The sequence below is a fragment of the Dermacentor silvarum genome, chromosome 6, assembly GCF_013339745.2.
Source record: "Dermacentor silvarum isolate Dsil-2018 chromosome 6, BIME_Dsil_1.4, whole genome shotgun sequence".
In the NCBI taxonomy this organism is placed as follows: domain Eukaryota; kingdom Metazoa; phylum Arthropoda; class Arachnida; order Ixodida; family Ixodidae; genus Dermacentor; species Dermacentor silvarum.
The window spans coordinates 178,975,374-178,991,064 of record NC_051159.1 but is presented as its reverse complement, the minus strand read 5'-3'; the positions used below and the strand labels follow the sequence as shown (position 1 = coordinate 178,991,064).

Genomic DNA, 15,691 nt, shown 5'->3' with positions numbered 1-15,691 from the left:
AGTTCCTCGGTGCGGTCACTACAAGGTTGATTGTTTTCATCATCATCATCATCATCATCATCATCATCATCATCAACTTGTTTATTTCACCACGAGATACACAAGGTGAAAAGGGAGATCCGGAAAAAAAGCCGAAATTTCTTCGGCTTGACAGAGCTCCGGTCTCCCAGACAGGCACGGTAGCGGCTGGTGTACCAATATAATCACGTATAAAATGTTGATATACGAGTATTCTAAGCACAAGTATATGCAGATACTTTCATGTTATTGTATAGAAACTATAGTTATAATACAGTTGTGTGAATTGACTCGCAGTATACAATCACAATCTGTTATCTTGCATATTATGGTTTGACACAAACTCAATCGCATATAGCATAAGAATGCAAAAGCAATATATATACACATATATATACACATACATATACACACATATATATATACATATATATACATATATATACATACACATATGTACACTCACATATACATGTACAACATGTATATGTACATCATCACTCACGGGCGCAGCGCTCGTGGGTGTGCTTAGTTGCGACAGATTCGTTCTTGCTACGTACATGTTCTTGACTTAGTAATAGCTTGTAGGAAAGACTCATTATCGCTAGCCGCTCGCTTACTATGTCGACCATCACGAAATTAACGGTTCAGCTTCGAACATTCGTTCGCTGTCGGTGTAGTTGCCATCACGATGCTTCGGCGCATTGGTTCAAGTGTGCCCCAATTCACTTATTCTTGATACGTTGGCGATAGAGTGGGCGTGCGATTGCGTGTGATTTGGCGTAGATGCGTATAGATAGCGTGCGATAAACTATTAAGCCAGGAAACGCCGCAACTCTCTTCGTCACTGTGTAATGAGTAGTACTCACTCTTGCAAACGTTCTGGGGTTGAAATAATTTCCTTGGAGGTTATCAATATTCCGTGCGGTGCGCCGCCGAAAGCGCCATCTCGTTCCTGTAGTGCTGATTGCTCCGCGAAAGGGGTCTAAAGTGACTTCCGGACATTTGACGAAGTCTGCTTTACTGTGAGTAAACCGTAATCTCTTATTTTCAGGCTGCACAACACTTATTCAATATTCCGAAGGGGAAAATGTTTCGGCACTTCACCCCAAGCAACATACTTGGGTAAGTGGGCGAACGAATAGGTCAAGTCGTCGTTTATACCCTTGAGCTTGCAGCACGCGTGCACCTGATGTATGCTTCCGATTTCGCGCGAACACTTCCTGCCTTATCAGCCGTACAGCATTAGGTGTCCGCACAGCCCACCGATGTCTCCTCTATACAGCTGGTGAGGACAAGCTGGATTGTCAAGTTAATCCGACGTCTGAATGACTTACGGAGATTTACAAGTTTATTATTGCGATAGCAATTATATGGACACTCCAAGCGTATTTTTGCCGTCGCCGTCGCCGTGATGTTCCCTATAAAGTCCAACTATAATACAAATTGTCGCCGCGCGCCGTGCGTTGTGTGTGCGAGTGAAGGCGTGCGAGGGTGAGCTGGCAACCGCAGCTTAATCTCGCTCACGCGACAGAGGACGGCGGCCGGAAGCGCACGCCCTTCGTTCACGCGCGAGGAACGGGGAGGAGGCGATGGAGACAGGAGGGAGGGAGGGTGCGTTCTGCTGCGGCTGCTGCTCACGAGCTATCTTGAAAGCGACCTGCGACGCGGCTGAAGTGTGCGCTCGCGGCGGCCTCATCTTCAAAGCGATCGGCGATGGGCCAAAAGGCATTCGCTGAGTGGCGGTAGCGTCGTATGCGCTGCGCTTTCGACGTTTAGTTCGCGGTAAAGTGAGAGCCAGCGCGAAGGTCAATTTTCTCGCTGCTGCTGGTGCGCATTATCACTCCAGCGTTTTGACGAGCTCCCGCGGTCATCGAGCGAAAGGTGTTCATGTTTACCTGTGCGCGCGTGACACTGTGCTTGTTTATTTAGTTAGGAAGCGAATATTTACAACTTTATATGGCCGATAAACCTATTATACTTACTTCGTATAGCTGCCTACTAATTTGCTATCACAATCGATGCTTTGTTTTTCGGGCGAAACTGCGACTTATTGTGCATTAGATAAGAACACATGGGGGCTACTTACTAGAATATAGTGGCTTCGGCTGAGTGGTGTTCGGTCAGCAATCACCGTTGACTCTAATCGCATATTACAGATATCGGCTATACGTTACTATAGTGGCTAATAACCTTCGTCGCCATGTGTACTGCATGCAACGCAGCATACGCGCACCTCATGCTGTGTCGTGAAACATTGTACAGCCGACTCTCGTTAATTCGACCCTTGCGGAACCGCAAGATTTGGTCGAATTATCTGAAAGGCCGAATAACTAACGGCAGCAAAATGAACGAATTCAAATATTTTTATTGCTTGGAGTAGTCTGTAATGCCTTTTGTTTCTTGCTCTTGAAGTGCGGCTCAACCAGCATGAGAGGAAGAGCGCTGCATGACATGTTTAAACGCTAGCCCAGCGTGACACGACACAAAACAAGCGGCAACGGATTGCTTCACGGGCGGAAGGAGCGTGGGCCGCTAAAGGTTAAAAATAAATTTATATAGAACAGCTTCACGACTCATGAACTAGAATTGTGCTATCTGTCACATTTTGAATGTGCTCGCTGAAACACCTGACATGACTCATGAGGCAGAAAAGCCAGCGTTGTCCTCAACGAGGGCTACCAAAGATCATCATGAGCGTGGATTAAGGTGGATTGAGGTTGGTACAAATTAGAGCAAGGTGGATCAAGGTGGATTAAGATTGGTACAAATTAGAGCAAGGTGAATGAAATGTTGATTAAGATTGGTACAAATTAGCGCAAGTTGGATTAAGGTATAGTTGTGTGACAATGTATGACGTCACGTATCATAGACGTAACCAATTAGAGAAGTCATAAAGCTTTCGCGTTCAAGTCGCATAAGGATACTTAAGCGACGGTCTTTTTTTTTTCTGTTCGTAGAATTTATATATCATTGGTGCATGTTTGGCCGCTCCTGTCTATGGCCGTGGATTCTTCTCAAAGTTTGCGCGACAGTTAGTCTTTATTTTTTTCTGGAACCTTGACGGTAAATTTTACGGTGCTATGACGATGTCGTTGATGAAAAGCGACATTCTGCTAACAAGAAAAGAAGGCTACTTGCGCAGAATCAACCAGTTTGTCATTCTAAGAAACGGTTTCTCGGCATGACAAGAAAAAGCTGCACTTTCTTGTCCCATATTAAGTGTCAAAATAGATATTAAACGTTCAGTTGCTAGTCCATCAGTGTGTCGTGTGTCTTCTTTCCTGCTGACCGTGTCATTGTTTTCTGCTAGAAACCTTTTCTTGCGACGATTTACAAGCCGACACCTCCCATCGCCGTTCAAAAATCACGTGACGAAAGCTTGATTGAAAAAGCACTGACGCGCAAACTATTTAGCTTAGGAATGCTATTGGCCCCTATAATTGCTCGTCTTATTTCCAATTTGTCTTTAGTCAATGGCTTTTCACTTGTACGTCTTGCAACTTGCAAGCGTCTTCACTTTTAGGCGCAAATTTCGATAAATTCTTGCTGCAGATCAAGACCCTAGTAAAAAAATGTGCTCCAAGCGTCAACGAAGTTTGATTTTTGTTTAACGTTGAATAACTTTAATTCAGACTGCTCAGCGGCCACCTACGCAGAGAAATAAAGAGCATTTCTCTGCATCACACATTTGAATAGAGACAGCGAAAATCCGAAGCTTACGCTTTCACGCACTGTCAGCTACGCACATGTAGACTATATCTGAACTGCCCTGGTTCACGCCTGTTTACGGGTATCCGGAACGCAAAAAGTCGCGAACGGCGAGGAACGTGAACTAGGAAGCAGCCTAGTTAGTTCCGTTTCGACAGGACTGGTCGAAAAGCTTATCCATGCATAATGCGGAACGTGTCTGGTATTTGGTCATTTGGTGAATTTTGTTCAGTAATGTAGTGTCCAAATAAGCTCTTATAATTTCAGGAAATGTAACGAGAGAACGGCCTACGCAAGTATTTCGAACCTATCACTTTCACCGCTGGAACAACTTGTGAGCACCAACAGAGACATCTTTATTACAGTACTGAAGACGGAAGGAATAATTCAGCATCGATTTGCGCTAACAATCTTAGAAAAAAAAAAGTGGACGAAAATTGGCAAGCTGTATGGCTTTCATCCCGGCAGGCTAGGCGAAAGCGACTTAAAGAAGGCGACTTTCATAATTTTGATTAGTTTTTAAGCACGTTTTGTAAACTTAACGTCTCAATACATTCGAACTAATTAGAACTGCATGCCCTATTTAATCCAGACGAGCATTTTCACACACCACCTACATTTTAACGTAGCCGATATCCTGCCGTGGTTCGATACCGCGACTTTGTGCGCTGTAGTAGAATAACCCACTAGATAGGCCTAAATGCTGTTATGTGATGCTATTAATAGAACTTCCTGCACAAGGCCAAGTGTTCCGTTACCAGATAAGGCGGCAGCATTCCAATAGCAGTCTAATGCAAAAGCGCTTTTAGAGGACTGCATGTAAAAAAGACAAAGCACGTAACTGAATCGTCAGCGAGTCAAATCAGCGCGTACAGCGCGTCGTAATTGCAGCCTCCGCGATCAACTTCAGAAACATTTTCAGAGCTAATTGCGGAGGCCACGCTCCGCTGTGCTGAGTACGGTGAACGCCACCTAGGTGGCGTTGGTAGTGCTTCTTGATGCCAGCGTCCCTTCGAATGCTGGCATCGAGGCGTCGTAGTGCTGAGACCACCGAAGCGTTCACTGTCGGTGCGCGTTAAGGCCGGAATACATGGAGCGAATAACCGGCGTCCGAGCGAAGAACTTCGTCGGGCGGCGAACGTCCGACGGCCGGCGTCAAGAAATTTGCCGTCCGCAGCCGATCTGCCTGTCCAAACATTTTCGTCGGGCGAACGCCGCCGCCGGAAGCGTCTAGCGCGCAGCGGTGGACGACAGCCAATCAGGAGGCACTAGTTCCGGTCGCAATGCATGCTGGTGTTTCGCGCGCGCGCGCCTTTTCGCGTCGTCTGCAATCGCGTTGGTGTTGCCGTGTCTGCATGTCTCTGCACCGATTGAGTAGTTCCTAGTATGATCTCTCAGGAATCGCGTTGTATTTGTACATCCCATATCCGCTGATCTGCGAGGAAACAGACAAGCAGTGCAAGCTCTCTACAACAACCTTCAACAGAAATCTTCTGATCTCAGAGGCCACATGCTGTCGTCATGCCTATCTCCCGACTTCCCCGATAGATGGCGTTGGCATCGGATATTTCTTTCGCTAGGCTTAGACGCGTTCGAAACGAGAAGCGATCTCGAAAACTACTCAAGGTTATCCATAATACTCTGTCATCGAAGCGGCCTGAGACTAAGCGAAAGCCGTTTACGCAGTCATTTGCTTCCAACTAAGTGAATTCTACAAGGACAACGCCAAATTCAGTTCGAAGTGGGCGGCCGGGACCGCCGCCAACACGGCGGCCAACGCGCGGCGGCGTTCGCCGCATGTATTGCAACACAGCAAACATCCTGCGTCGTGTCGCCGCGTCGTTACTTGACGCGTGAAGTTCGTCGAGAAAGTTCGCTCAAGGGTGTTCAAGATTAACCCGTCGGCCTTCACTGCGGCCTCCTCCTTAACCCGTTGTGCAACCTGTAATGTCAAAGTTTGTTTGTAAATAAATAAATAAATAAATAAATAAATAAATAAATAAATAAATAAATAAATAAATAAATAAATAAATATGCAAGAACAGTTTAATCATTTCGGTTGGTAAGCAGGTAGCTTATACAGGTATCCTCTTTCACATTGCGAAAACAGTCCCTGCATTAATATACGAGCTTGTAGACAAGACCAAATCACTCAGACAAAGCTGTGTGGAGGCCATGAGGGTTATTCTTGCTCGTTCGATAGCTGCTACCATCATTCTTTTAGGATGTTGACCTAACAAAGCCAGAACATTGTTCCACGTCAAGGAAAATTGGAACAACTTGTTCACCTTTATTTCTGAGCGCAGAGAGTATGATTCGTAACAACAAACGTTGAAAAGTTACCCGAGTAGGAACTTAATTTGCATAACAATTGATTACTCAGTAATTGGTATGCTGAACTATCCACAACTGAACACTCGGTCCCAGCATATCGAGAACACTGCAATGCGCTTTATCTCAAGTTTTCAGCGCCAAAATAAGAATTTTGAGTTATGTAACACAGCGCAGCAAAATGGCGCATTGGTTTTCTTGTGCTTAAGCTATGTAATCGTTTTGGGAATCAAAATTAGTTTCCATCGCTTTATCTGCTAGCTTTGACCTTAACGCTTCTCGGCAGCACCCGCTGAGCCTCTACATTGCTTACTTGCTCGTCTCTTACAGCTAATGACTTTCAGGATTCCAATATTATCTTGTTTCTCTTGCTCTCTCTCTCTTTTTCAGAACGCTCAACGTTTCCGCACGCAACTGTTCGGGACAGCGGGGATGCAACGTTTGCAAGAATACGTCAAGAACTCCACGCTAAACGCCATTGACAAATACGCCAAGAGCATAATGGACAACCTGCAACACGATAACCTCGCGCACCAGGTATAATGCGGGCAAGTCTTGTTCATACGACGTTTCTAACAAATGCAGATTGCATAGTTTAAATTTCGTTTCATACAGCGTGGTAGGTCCTTGGTTGCTTTTCTATAGAGACCACCAAAAATTAATCCGCTTATGCAAGCATATATTTCATTTGGTTTAGCTGAACTTATAATGTTGTCACCGATCGATGCTCGCCTCGGCGATAGGCCCGGAGGGACCTTCGTCCCCGGCAAAATCAGATGGTGTTATGTGGACATGAAATGCGCCACTGTTCGACAATTGATGTGAAAACTTTCAGGGCTGGCATCCTGGAAGCATAACTCAGCAGGTCCTTATTGGGGGCATTTGCAGGCTCATAAGTGATAATGATTAATGATGCTGAGGGCAAGGCCTAGGAGCTACAAGATAAAGTGATGTTCACACTTGATGCAACTGGCAATGCCCCGAATACTTTCACATGTTGTTTCAACATGAGGGCGCAACGTTTATTGATCAGGTTAGAAGAAACGTCAGCCTAAATATAGGACGTAATTACTGAACATTCTAAATAAATCTGCATAAGCCAATTATTTCAATCATCCATGTGCAATAAATGCACTTCTTTGCCTTTAGTTTTTTATTTCATACTTGGATGCACCTAGAATAGTGAATTTCTTAGTGAATAGTGAATGACTGTCAAGAGCAACTTCTGATTTACTTAAGTGCAAGCATAACGGAGTACAGTGTGTGCTTGTGCATGTGCGTGTGCGTGCGTGCGTGTGTTAAATCGAAAAGGGCGCTAAATCGAAGTTACTCGAATTTAATTTTCTTTGTGTAGTTAACTTCATTACAATTGGCACTGCACAATTTACAGATACCCGTGATGGCTGGGTGCCCGCGCATTTGTGGAATTGAGCAGGGGTTCGAGATTTTGATTACACACAATTAAAAAGCCGTCGGCGAGTCCGACGGCTTATAAATGCTCATATAACTCCCAAAGAATGTCGGCAGTTTAAAGGCATTTGTACATTTTTTTTTTCAGAGTTCAACTTGACTTATCAGTCTATTGAAAACCCGTAGTTTCTTCCTCAACATATATAGTTGAAAAACACTGATTCACAGTCTTTCCTGGATGCGTTCATTCATTAGGTTGTCATTACCGGCTGCTGCCCGTACATGTGTCCACGATGACAGTTGCTGGAATTATCCGAAGGAATTTCAAACTTGTTTTAACCCCTTCAGTCAGGGTGTACGCATTTGTGGGCGCGTCTTATTTTTGCCATTTCTGTGCAGTTGTGGCAAGGAATAGGCCACAGAAATTAAGCTTAGGGTAAATTGAACGTTCTGCTTACCTCAAGTACCTTCATATTACTTCTGAAGGAAATCTATTGCTACCGAAGATCGCTTTGGAGAAGGCACTACTACAGTGTTTGACGGGAGATGTGACATGGCACGTTTCTGTAGCAATTGCGAAACAATTTCTTTCTTTCTTATAATGCTCGCAACCAACAATTAAACTTTTCAAGTAATTCGCACTAGTCATTCAATTCTTTTTTTATGAAGAAACGTATCATTACTGAGTGCACGATAGCCAGATACCTAATAACTCTTTAATTATGGTGACTCATCGTAAAATGCAGAAAGAGTCATTGTACCACCCCGACTTGCTCTTAGTGGAGTCTGCAGCACGTTGGCCTAAAATTATGTAAATTTCATAAATTTATCGACAGTCGATCATAATTCGTGACTGAAGGGGTTAAATCGAAAACAATAAAAAAATGTTTTTGTACAAAGGTTCTTACTCTGACTGATCAACTGGCAATGTAATAACCTACGTGTTCCTTGCAGCTTATGCTCAGCACGGCGTCGAAGGAATTCGATAACTTTTTGGTAAGTGTACTTTTCTTGCAGGCAAACAAAAAATGGTCTGTCCTCTTTCAGCCTAACGCGCGCTATTTTCAGGCCCATATTAAATTCACAAAGGAACAATAGACGCGCGGACAGCGGCTGGATGTGCACGAATTTGTGCATAAATAAAGAGCCTTGTGAACTAGGGAAGTTAGAAAAGGAACAAAAAATAAGATTTCGGTACTTCTAACAAGTTAATTTTATAAATCCAGGTGTACGTTCCCTCGTGTACTTCGAAGACAAAAAAAAATAAAAAAAGCCGCGCATGGCTTGTTTCGTTTTCTATTCTATAACTGGCTACAGAAATGTGTGCAGAATTATTGTTCTCTCCTAGTGAAAAGTTCCCGTGATTTTTGCATCGCGAAAAGTATTCTGCGCTGCGATCGAAGCGGGCGAGACGGAATCCGGGAAAGCCATTGAAATGCGCATCTCCAATCAGTCAGGAACTTTGTTGACTGAAACTGTTTATCGCCCGTTTCGTCAGAGCCGTCGTTCATTTTAACATGGTGCGCAAGCCTAGAGAACATGTGCAGAAATGACTGCAAATCGATATATACTACTACTTCTACTACAAATGCAAACACGACAGTACACCAACCAACAGAGGCTTAAAAAGAGTCTCATTCAGCGATCGTCCGTGGCACGGTGTCCCATTTAGTGGTCGCATGCGCGGCCGTTGACAAACCAGGTGCTTTTTTTTTTTTTTTTAGCTGTACCAAACTTTTAGAAATTGCATGTGGCAGATAGAACAATTCTGACACGGCTAAATTACTAGATGAGCCGACCATTAATTGTATGAGAAATCAAAATACTTAATTGGAGAATTAACATAATTAGGCTAATTATTTTCATTATTCTTTACGGCACATATTTCAATTTACGAATTGTAGCATGTGAGTTCGCGAGGCGAATCCACTCGTAATGAATTCGCCGGGTTATACCAGTTTCAAGATATTAATTTTCAGAGTGTCCTACGAAATGCAGTGGCGTTCCAATTACTTTATAGTACTTCAGTGCATAAAACAAGCGTTTTATTGCGATATCAATTATATGGACACTCCAAGCGCATTTTTGCCGTCACTGTGAGGTTCCGTATACAGTCCAACGGCGATAAAATCGTCGCCGCGCGCCGTACGCTGTGTGTGCGAGTGAACACGTACTAGGGTGCGCTGTCAATCACGGCTCAATGTAGTGCACGCGAGGGAGGAAGGCAGGCCGGAAGCACGCGGTATTCTTTCCCGCGGTGAGGCACGGGGGCGAGGCGACGGGGAGGAAGGGGGTGGGTTCTGCGCCGTCGGCTGTTGCTCACAGCGCGGCCGCGCGGCCGCCGTATCTTGAAAGCGATCTGCGATGGGGACAAAGTGCGCGCGCCGAGTGCCGGTAGCTTCTTATGCGTTGTGCTTTCGACGTTTAGTTCGCGTTGAAGCGAAACGAGAGACAGCGCGAAAGTCAGTTTGCCCGCTGCTGCTGGCGCGCTTTCTCACTCTGGCGTTTTCACAGCGAGTTTCCTGGTCATCGAGCGAGATGTGTTCATGTTTACCTGTGCGCGCGTGACACCGTGCTTGTCTCTTCAGTTTATAAGCGAATGTTTACAACTTTACACGGCCCATTAAACTACTATCCATGCTTCGTATAGCTCTCCACTAATTTGCTATCGCAATCGATGCTTCGTCTTTCGGCGAAGCATCGATTGCGATGCATTTTACCGTAAGTTTGACGGCGCATATCTTGAAACCGGTGCCATCAGCAGAATTCGTTTCATGTCAGTATGACTTGCAAACTCACTGGCTACAATTCATAGATTTAAATATGTGCCCTAATATAATTATTTAGAAAGTTAATTATTGTAACTATATTAATTACTCAATTAAGCATTTTACTCGTAGAAGTAATATCCGCCTCATCGAGTAATCTAGCTCAAGACCTTGAATTCTGCTATACGAAATTCCCATTTGCATTATTTTTCGTACTTGGAGTGTACTTTGGATTCACTGCAGGCACCTCGAGTCAGTAAACAACCAAACATAAATCCGTTTGTGTGCTACTTTTTAAGAACTTCAGAAACACCCCTGCACGCACGATCTACGACATTCAATATCGTTTTTAGGATTCCGTGAAAACTGTAAGTGCCTCCACCACCAGACTTCTGGCTTCGAAGGACCCGACAACTGACGTAGACGTCGCGATCGCCCAGGTGAGCCACGCGGTCCTGTAGGAATACCCGGAAGAACGTACCACGGCCCAAGCGAGCCTTAATTTTCACTTCATTGTTAATTAGTTTTATGGAAATGTGTGTTGGTTGACGACTAGTATGAAGAATGAGCAGGAATATTTTCAAATCACGCTTTTTTTTTTTTGCAAGTATGGTAAATAAGGCAAGTTGGTAGAAATTGCATGGCATTATTTTGGACCTACTCTTTGTAAGAATTTTTCAGCACAAAAATACAAGCCCTTGTACCATCACGCACCAGTGTGAACGTGATATACTTCCCATTGCCCTAAAATTCAAGGCTTTTTTACGCCTCAAGAACTAAGTGAAAGGGCAGCGCGTCTCTTGAAGAACGCAGTATATTTTTGTCGTAAATTTTTATTGTTTTGGTACGTGCAGCTACCGTTACGACCAATTGCTTTATAGCCAGGACTACAAGTCACAACAGAATCGATTCGGTCGTAGTGACGCCAAGTTCTAAAGAAAACTCGACGTCTTATAAGCCAAAGCCAGTTTTGTCGTGAAAACAACATATTCAAGTCGCAACAAGACAACTTTACGCGAAATTTCTTTCCGTATTTTAAAACATTGTGTCGGATCTTTGACGACTTGGGATTTGCTAAACCAATAAAAAGCTAACTTATATCTTTATGCGGCCCACGTTTTTCCCCAACTAAAGCATTTGACCCCGATATAATATTCACCGCGAACCTCCGTCTCTTGATCGTCCTGGGAACCCTGTAAAATACCCTTCTCCAGGGAAGCAACCTGGTGTATTCTGCTGTGTGGCATTCGGAATCGTTATTTTTTATTTATTAGCCTTCGTGGTAGTCCTAATAGTAGATAGGCAAACTTAACACGCTTACTTGCAGGAAGTGATTCTGTTTTTAAACGACTCCTTGGGGAAAGCGGAGGAGATAAGGAGGCAAGCAACCCAATCGGTGAGTGTACGCCTGCTCAGACTTTGTCGGGGCAGCACTTCAGATAAGACGCGTGATTAGGCAGTGTTATAAAGTAAAGAAACAACAAATAAAGCAACAAAACTACCAATTTATTTCATTTCCAGCTTAGAATTGCCTGTCAAGCTATATCAAATGTTTATTTTGGTTTTATTCTGTACAAATTTAAAAAATGCCACATAGCACTCTTCCATCCTTTAAAATTTATTATTTCAATAGGTGTACGTTAGTTGCATGAAAATCAGGTTGCACTGGTATAGCTCAATAATAATCTTGAGAAGGGCGGAAATTCGGTCTTGTTGGTGCGACACACCGCAAGGAAAGCTCAAAAACAGGGACCCTGTACGTTATAAACCTTTCGTCTGCTCTGGTTTTTTGCGCTTCACTTGCAGTAAATAATAATGCTTCACAAATTATTTTTTCTAACTATTCACTTTGGTTGTTGCATTTAAGCGGCATAGCAAGGAAGTGCGATTCATTTGGGGGAAATGCTCAGACTAGCACTAATTTCGAGATAATCGTCCGCGAAATGCGCTATACGGAGTACACTGGCGTTCCGGTCATTATTTTCCCGTGGAGCCTCCCTCGCGCTCTGAGAAACGAAGCTAAGCGGAGCGCCGATGTATTTCGGTGGCACATTTCTGCTCCCATCGGCAGCAAGTTGTTTTTAATGCGCAAGCATTCTGTGGCGAGTGCCCCAGCAAAATCTGTCAGTCGCGCGAAAAGTGTATCTGCACAAAAATGCTTAATTTGTGAAGTTGGGGAATTTAATTGTTATAATAGTGTAAGTGTAGATGATTGGTAGCTTTATAAATGATAAGAAACAATTGAAACAAAAAATATTGATCAGAGAGAATAGCGATATCAGATTTATGCATACCCGTAGGGATACATAGGGCTCCATAGAAAATGCGTGGGGGAGCTTATAGTAGGGGAGGCCAACTAAAATTTGGGGGTGTAACAACTAGAAATATGGGGATGGGGCAACTTGAAATATGGGGGGTGGGCCAAATTGAAATTTGGGAGTGGATCAGATAGAAATTTGGGAGTATGCCAACTTAGATTTGGGTATGGGCCAACTTGAACTTTTGGGGTGGGCCAACTTGAACTTTTGGGGTGGGTCAACTTGAATTTTGGGGCTGGACCAACTTGAAATTTGGGGCTGGGCCAACTTGAAATTTGGGGCTGGGCCAACTGAAATTTTGAGATATGATTACGCATGCTTACAGTGGAGTCTCTGCATACCTTTAAGTCCACTTTCATTTCCCTTTGGCGTATCATTTCTACGCTTCAATTAAATCTACAAATAACTTCCCCTGTGGTTTCCTTGGCTTATAATGGTTGTTACTGTTGGGATAGGAGTGATATCCTGACAGTTTAGGGAGACGGTGGCCCTTTTGTTTCAAATGCCTGCTTAGCTTCTTCGCATATCTACTTAATCGCAGCTCCAAACCAGCGTGGGAGATTGCGCCGCAGCTCGAAGAGTGGCATCCATCGGGTTTCTCGTTGCGTGCCGGATAGTATCAGACAACATGGTGAGAACCCGAACTTACTCTTATTGCCAGAAATAAATGTGTCGTATGTGCCACGGTTGACTCTCTATCTCATTGTGAGAGTATGCGCATAAAAAAGTTCTTAGTTGTAGCTTATCAATAAAACGAGATGTGTAACGTGAAACGCTGTAGGCACGGAATGACAGATTGTTGTTAGACACCTCCAGATTGACTGTCGACCCCGCAGTGAACTGCAGGTAACGTAAAGTGACATTGCTAAGATTTCCGTTATGCAGTAAAAGCCCGCTTGTAGTTAACCCGGAAATCATACCGAGAGGTAACTTTAGGGCTGCAAGAAGGGGACACCAATTCGGGTGCAATTAAGAAACCAGGAAGCACTTCGTTTCGATGTTCATTTAACACCAAAACGAAAGTGTAATGCAGTCAGAGTGGAGATTTGGGCGACTTGTCTGTCAGCACAAAAATTATTTCGTGAAGGAAGCATAAAACACTAAATAACTAAAGGTATTCGATCATTATATGAGAAATGTATATGTGGAAATGTCCAAACAAACAAACAAACAAACAAAAGCTCATATTATAATGCGAGATTTGGTATCAGCCGCGTCACCGCTGATGTATATGCACGTCTTAGATTCGGTGCTAACCAGTTGGTGGATTTCCAAGTGACGCTAATCCGTGGCTCAAAATCAAAGGACAAACTCGTAAAATAAAATATTAACACGAAAGTGTTTTATGCCGGGGTCCACCAAGACTTCACTGACGTATTTCCGTCACGGAAATACGTCAGCTTACAATGTACACGAACATAATACAAAGAAAGAAACCAGAAGAAAAAGTTCCACAAACATGCAAAATCTGGAAATCGAACCCACGACCTCTCGGTCCGCGACGATAGATCGCCGAGCGTTTAACCCATTGCGCCACAAACGCATTTGCCGAGAGCTACACAGACGCGCCTTATATATCTAACACTCCTCCGTGTACCCGCGCTCTTGCTCGGGGCGGTGCCGCCGCCTACGAGCAGAAAAGAGAAGTACTGCATTATGACACTAACGCGCACCGACAGTGAACGCTTCGGTGGTCTCAGCACTACGACGCCTCAATGCCAGCATTCGAAGGGACGCTGGCATCAAGAAGCACTACCAACGCCACCTAGGTGGCGTTCACCGTACTCAGCACAGCGGAGCGTGGCCTCCGCAATTAGCTCTGAAAATGTTTCTGAAGTTGATCGCGGAGGCTGCAATTACGACGCGCTGTACGCGCTGATTTGACTCGGTGACGATTCAGTTACGTGCTTTGTCTTGCGCGTTGTATTAGTGTGTCAGTTACGTGCTTCGTCTTTCGCGTTGTGCTAGCGTGTGCAGCGTAGTGCAGCTTCCATATGCACGACGGTTGCTCATGGTCATCGACGTTGGTAGTCGTGATGGAGGAGACGTGCCACCAGGCGTCAGCGTGGGTGCATCAACGCCTAAGGGCGCTTTAGCCACAAAACACCAATAGACATTATATATCAATGTGCAATAAACATTACACTACTTCTGTGAAGACACGTTTCACTTTCGTGTTCTATACCGATTCCTATATAAGAGGGATCAACCACATTTTTTTTCTCGTGCATTTGATCAAACTTTAGCGAAAGGAAAGGATGGCTATTCCTTTCAATTGCACCCGAAGACATCTCAATCCAGTGGTAACTGTTTCATTTATCTCTTCTGGCGTGTTCAGAAAGCAACTTGCGATGTTTCGTTCCCAAGAAAATAGGGATAAATGAAACCAACGCCGTATGGAAGGCGACAGAGGAGGCTGGCTAATATTATGCGACACTGACGCTTCGCCGTGCATGGAAGACATTGTTCTCGGTGCGGGTAGGGATGCATTAATGTGAAGTAGTGCACAGCTGTAGCAATCGTGAAATGTGTATCATTGCACTCAACTGAAAAGCGCACAAAGTAATCCTGTACATGCGGGCTTGTTGCTGGCGTTCGCAGAACGGCCTGTGGCTGTCGCTGGTGTGCTGCATGCTGAGCATGTTAGCCGCCATTCCAGTGACGCTGATGATCTCCCGGTACTTCGTGCGCATGCAACGCTACCTGGTGGACGGCAAGCCACCCGACGAAGAGTGCGTGCTTAACGTCTTTCTCGGATTAGTCCCTGTCTCTGCTCAGGAGAACAAGGCGTAGCGTTGAAAGAGGTTAACTCAACGAATAGCCGCATAAAAAGTTGTCGCAGTTTCACCCGAAAGGCGAAGCATCAATTGCGATAGCAAATTAGTAGAGAGCGATACGGAGTAAGGATAGTAGTTTTGTCAGCTGTATAAACTTGCACATGCGGCAGCACCAGCAACGCGCAGAACTGTTGTCGACGCCGTCGGCGTTTTGTCCCGCGTTCGCACCGAACTCGCGCGGCGTTGATGACTGTTGCCGGTGCCTCTGGGGGCGGCTCGGAGGTTTTCGACGAGATCAGAATAGGACACTCGTCGAGCAGCGTTGGAAGTCTTACCCACTTTCTCGCCTCGCAACGTT

The 15,691-nt window shown here is 44.6% G+C and overlaps 1 protein-coding gene across 1 annotated transcript in view; it reads left to right on the top strand.

The window, feature by feature from the left end:
* Positions 1 to 15,691, top strand: part of LOC119457077 (uncharacterized) — a 58,628-nt gene that overhangs the window by 28,675 nt on the left and 14,262 nt on the right. Inside the window, exons 10-15 of the mRNA XM_049669888.1 lie at positions 6,451 to 6,597; positions 8,425 to 8,466; positions 10,592 to 10,678; positions 11,566 to 11,634; positions 13,098 to 13,187; positions 15,158 to 15,288. Coding sequence (XP_049525845.1) covers positions 6,451 to 6,597; positions 8,425 to 8,466; positions 10,592 to 10,678; positions 11,566 to 11,634; positions 13,098 to 13,187; positions 15,158 to 15,288 — 566 coding nt within the window. The remainder of the gene's footprint in view (positions 1 to 6,450; positions 6,598 to 8,424; positions 8,467 to 10,591; positions 10,679 to 11,565; positions 11,635 to 13,097; positions 13,188 to 15,157; positions 15,289 to 15,691) is intronic.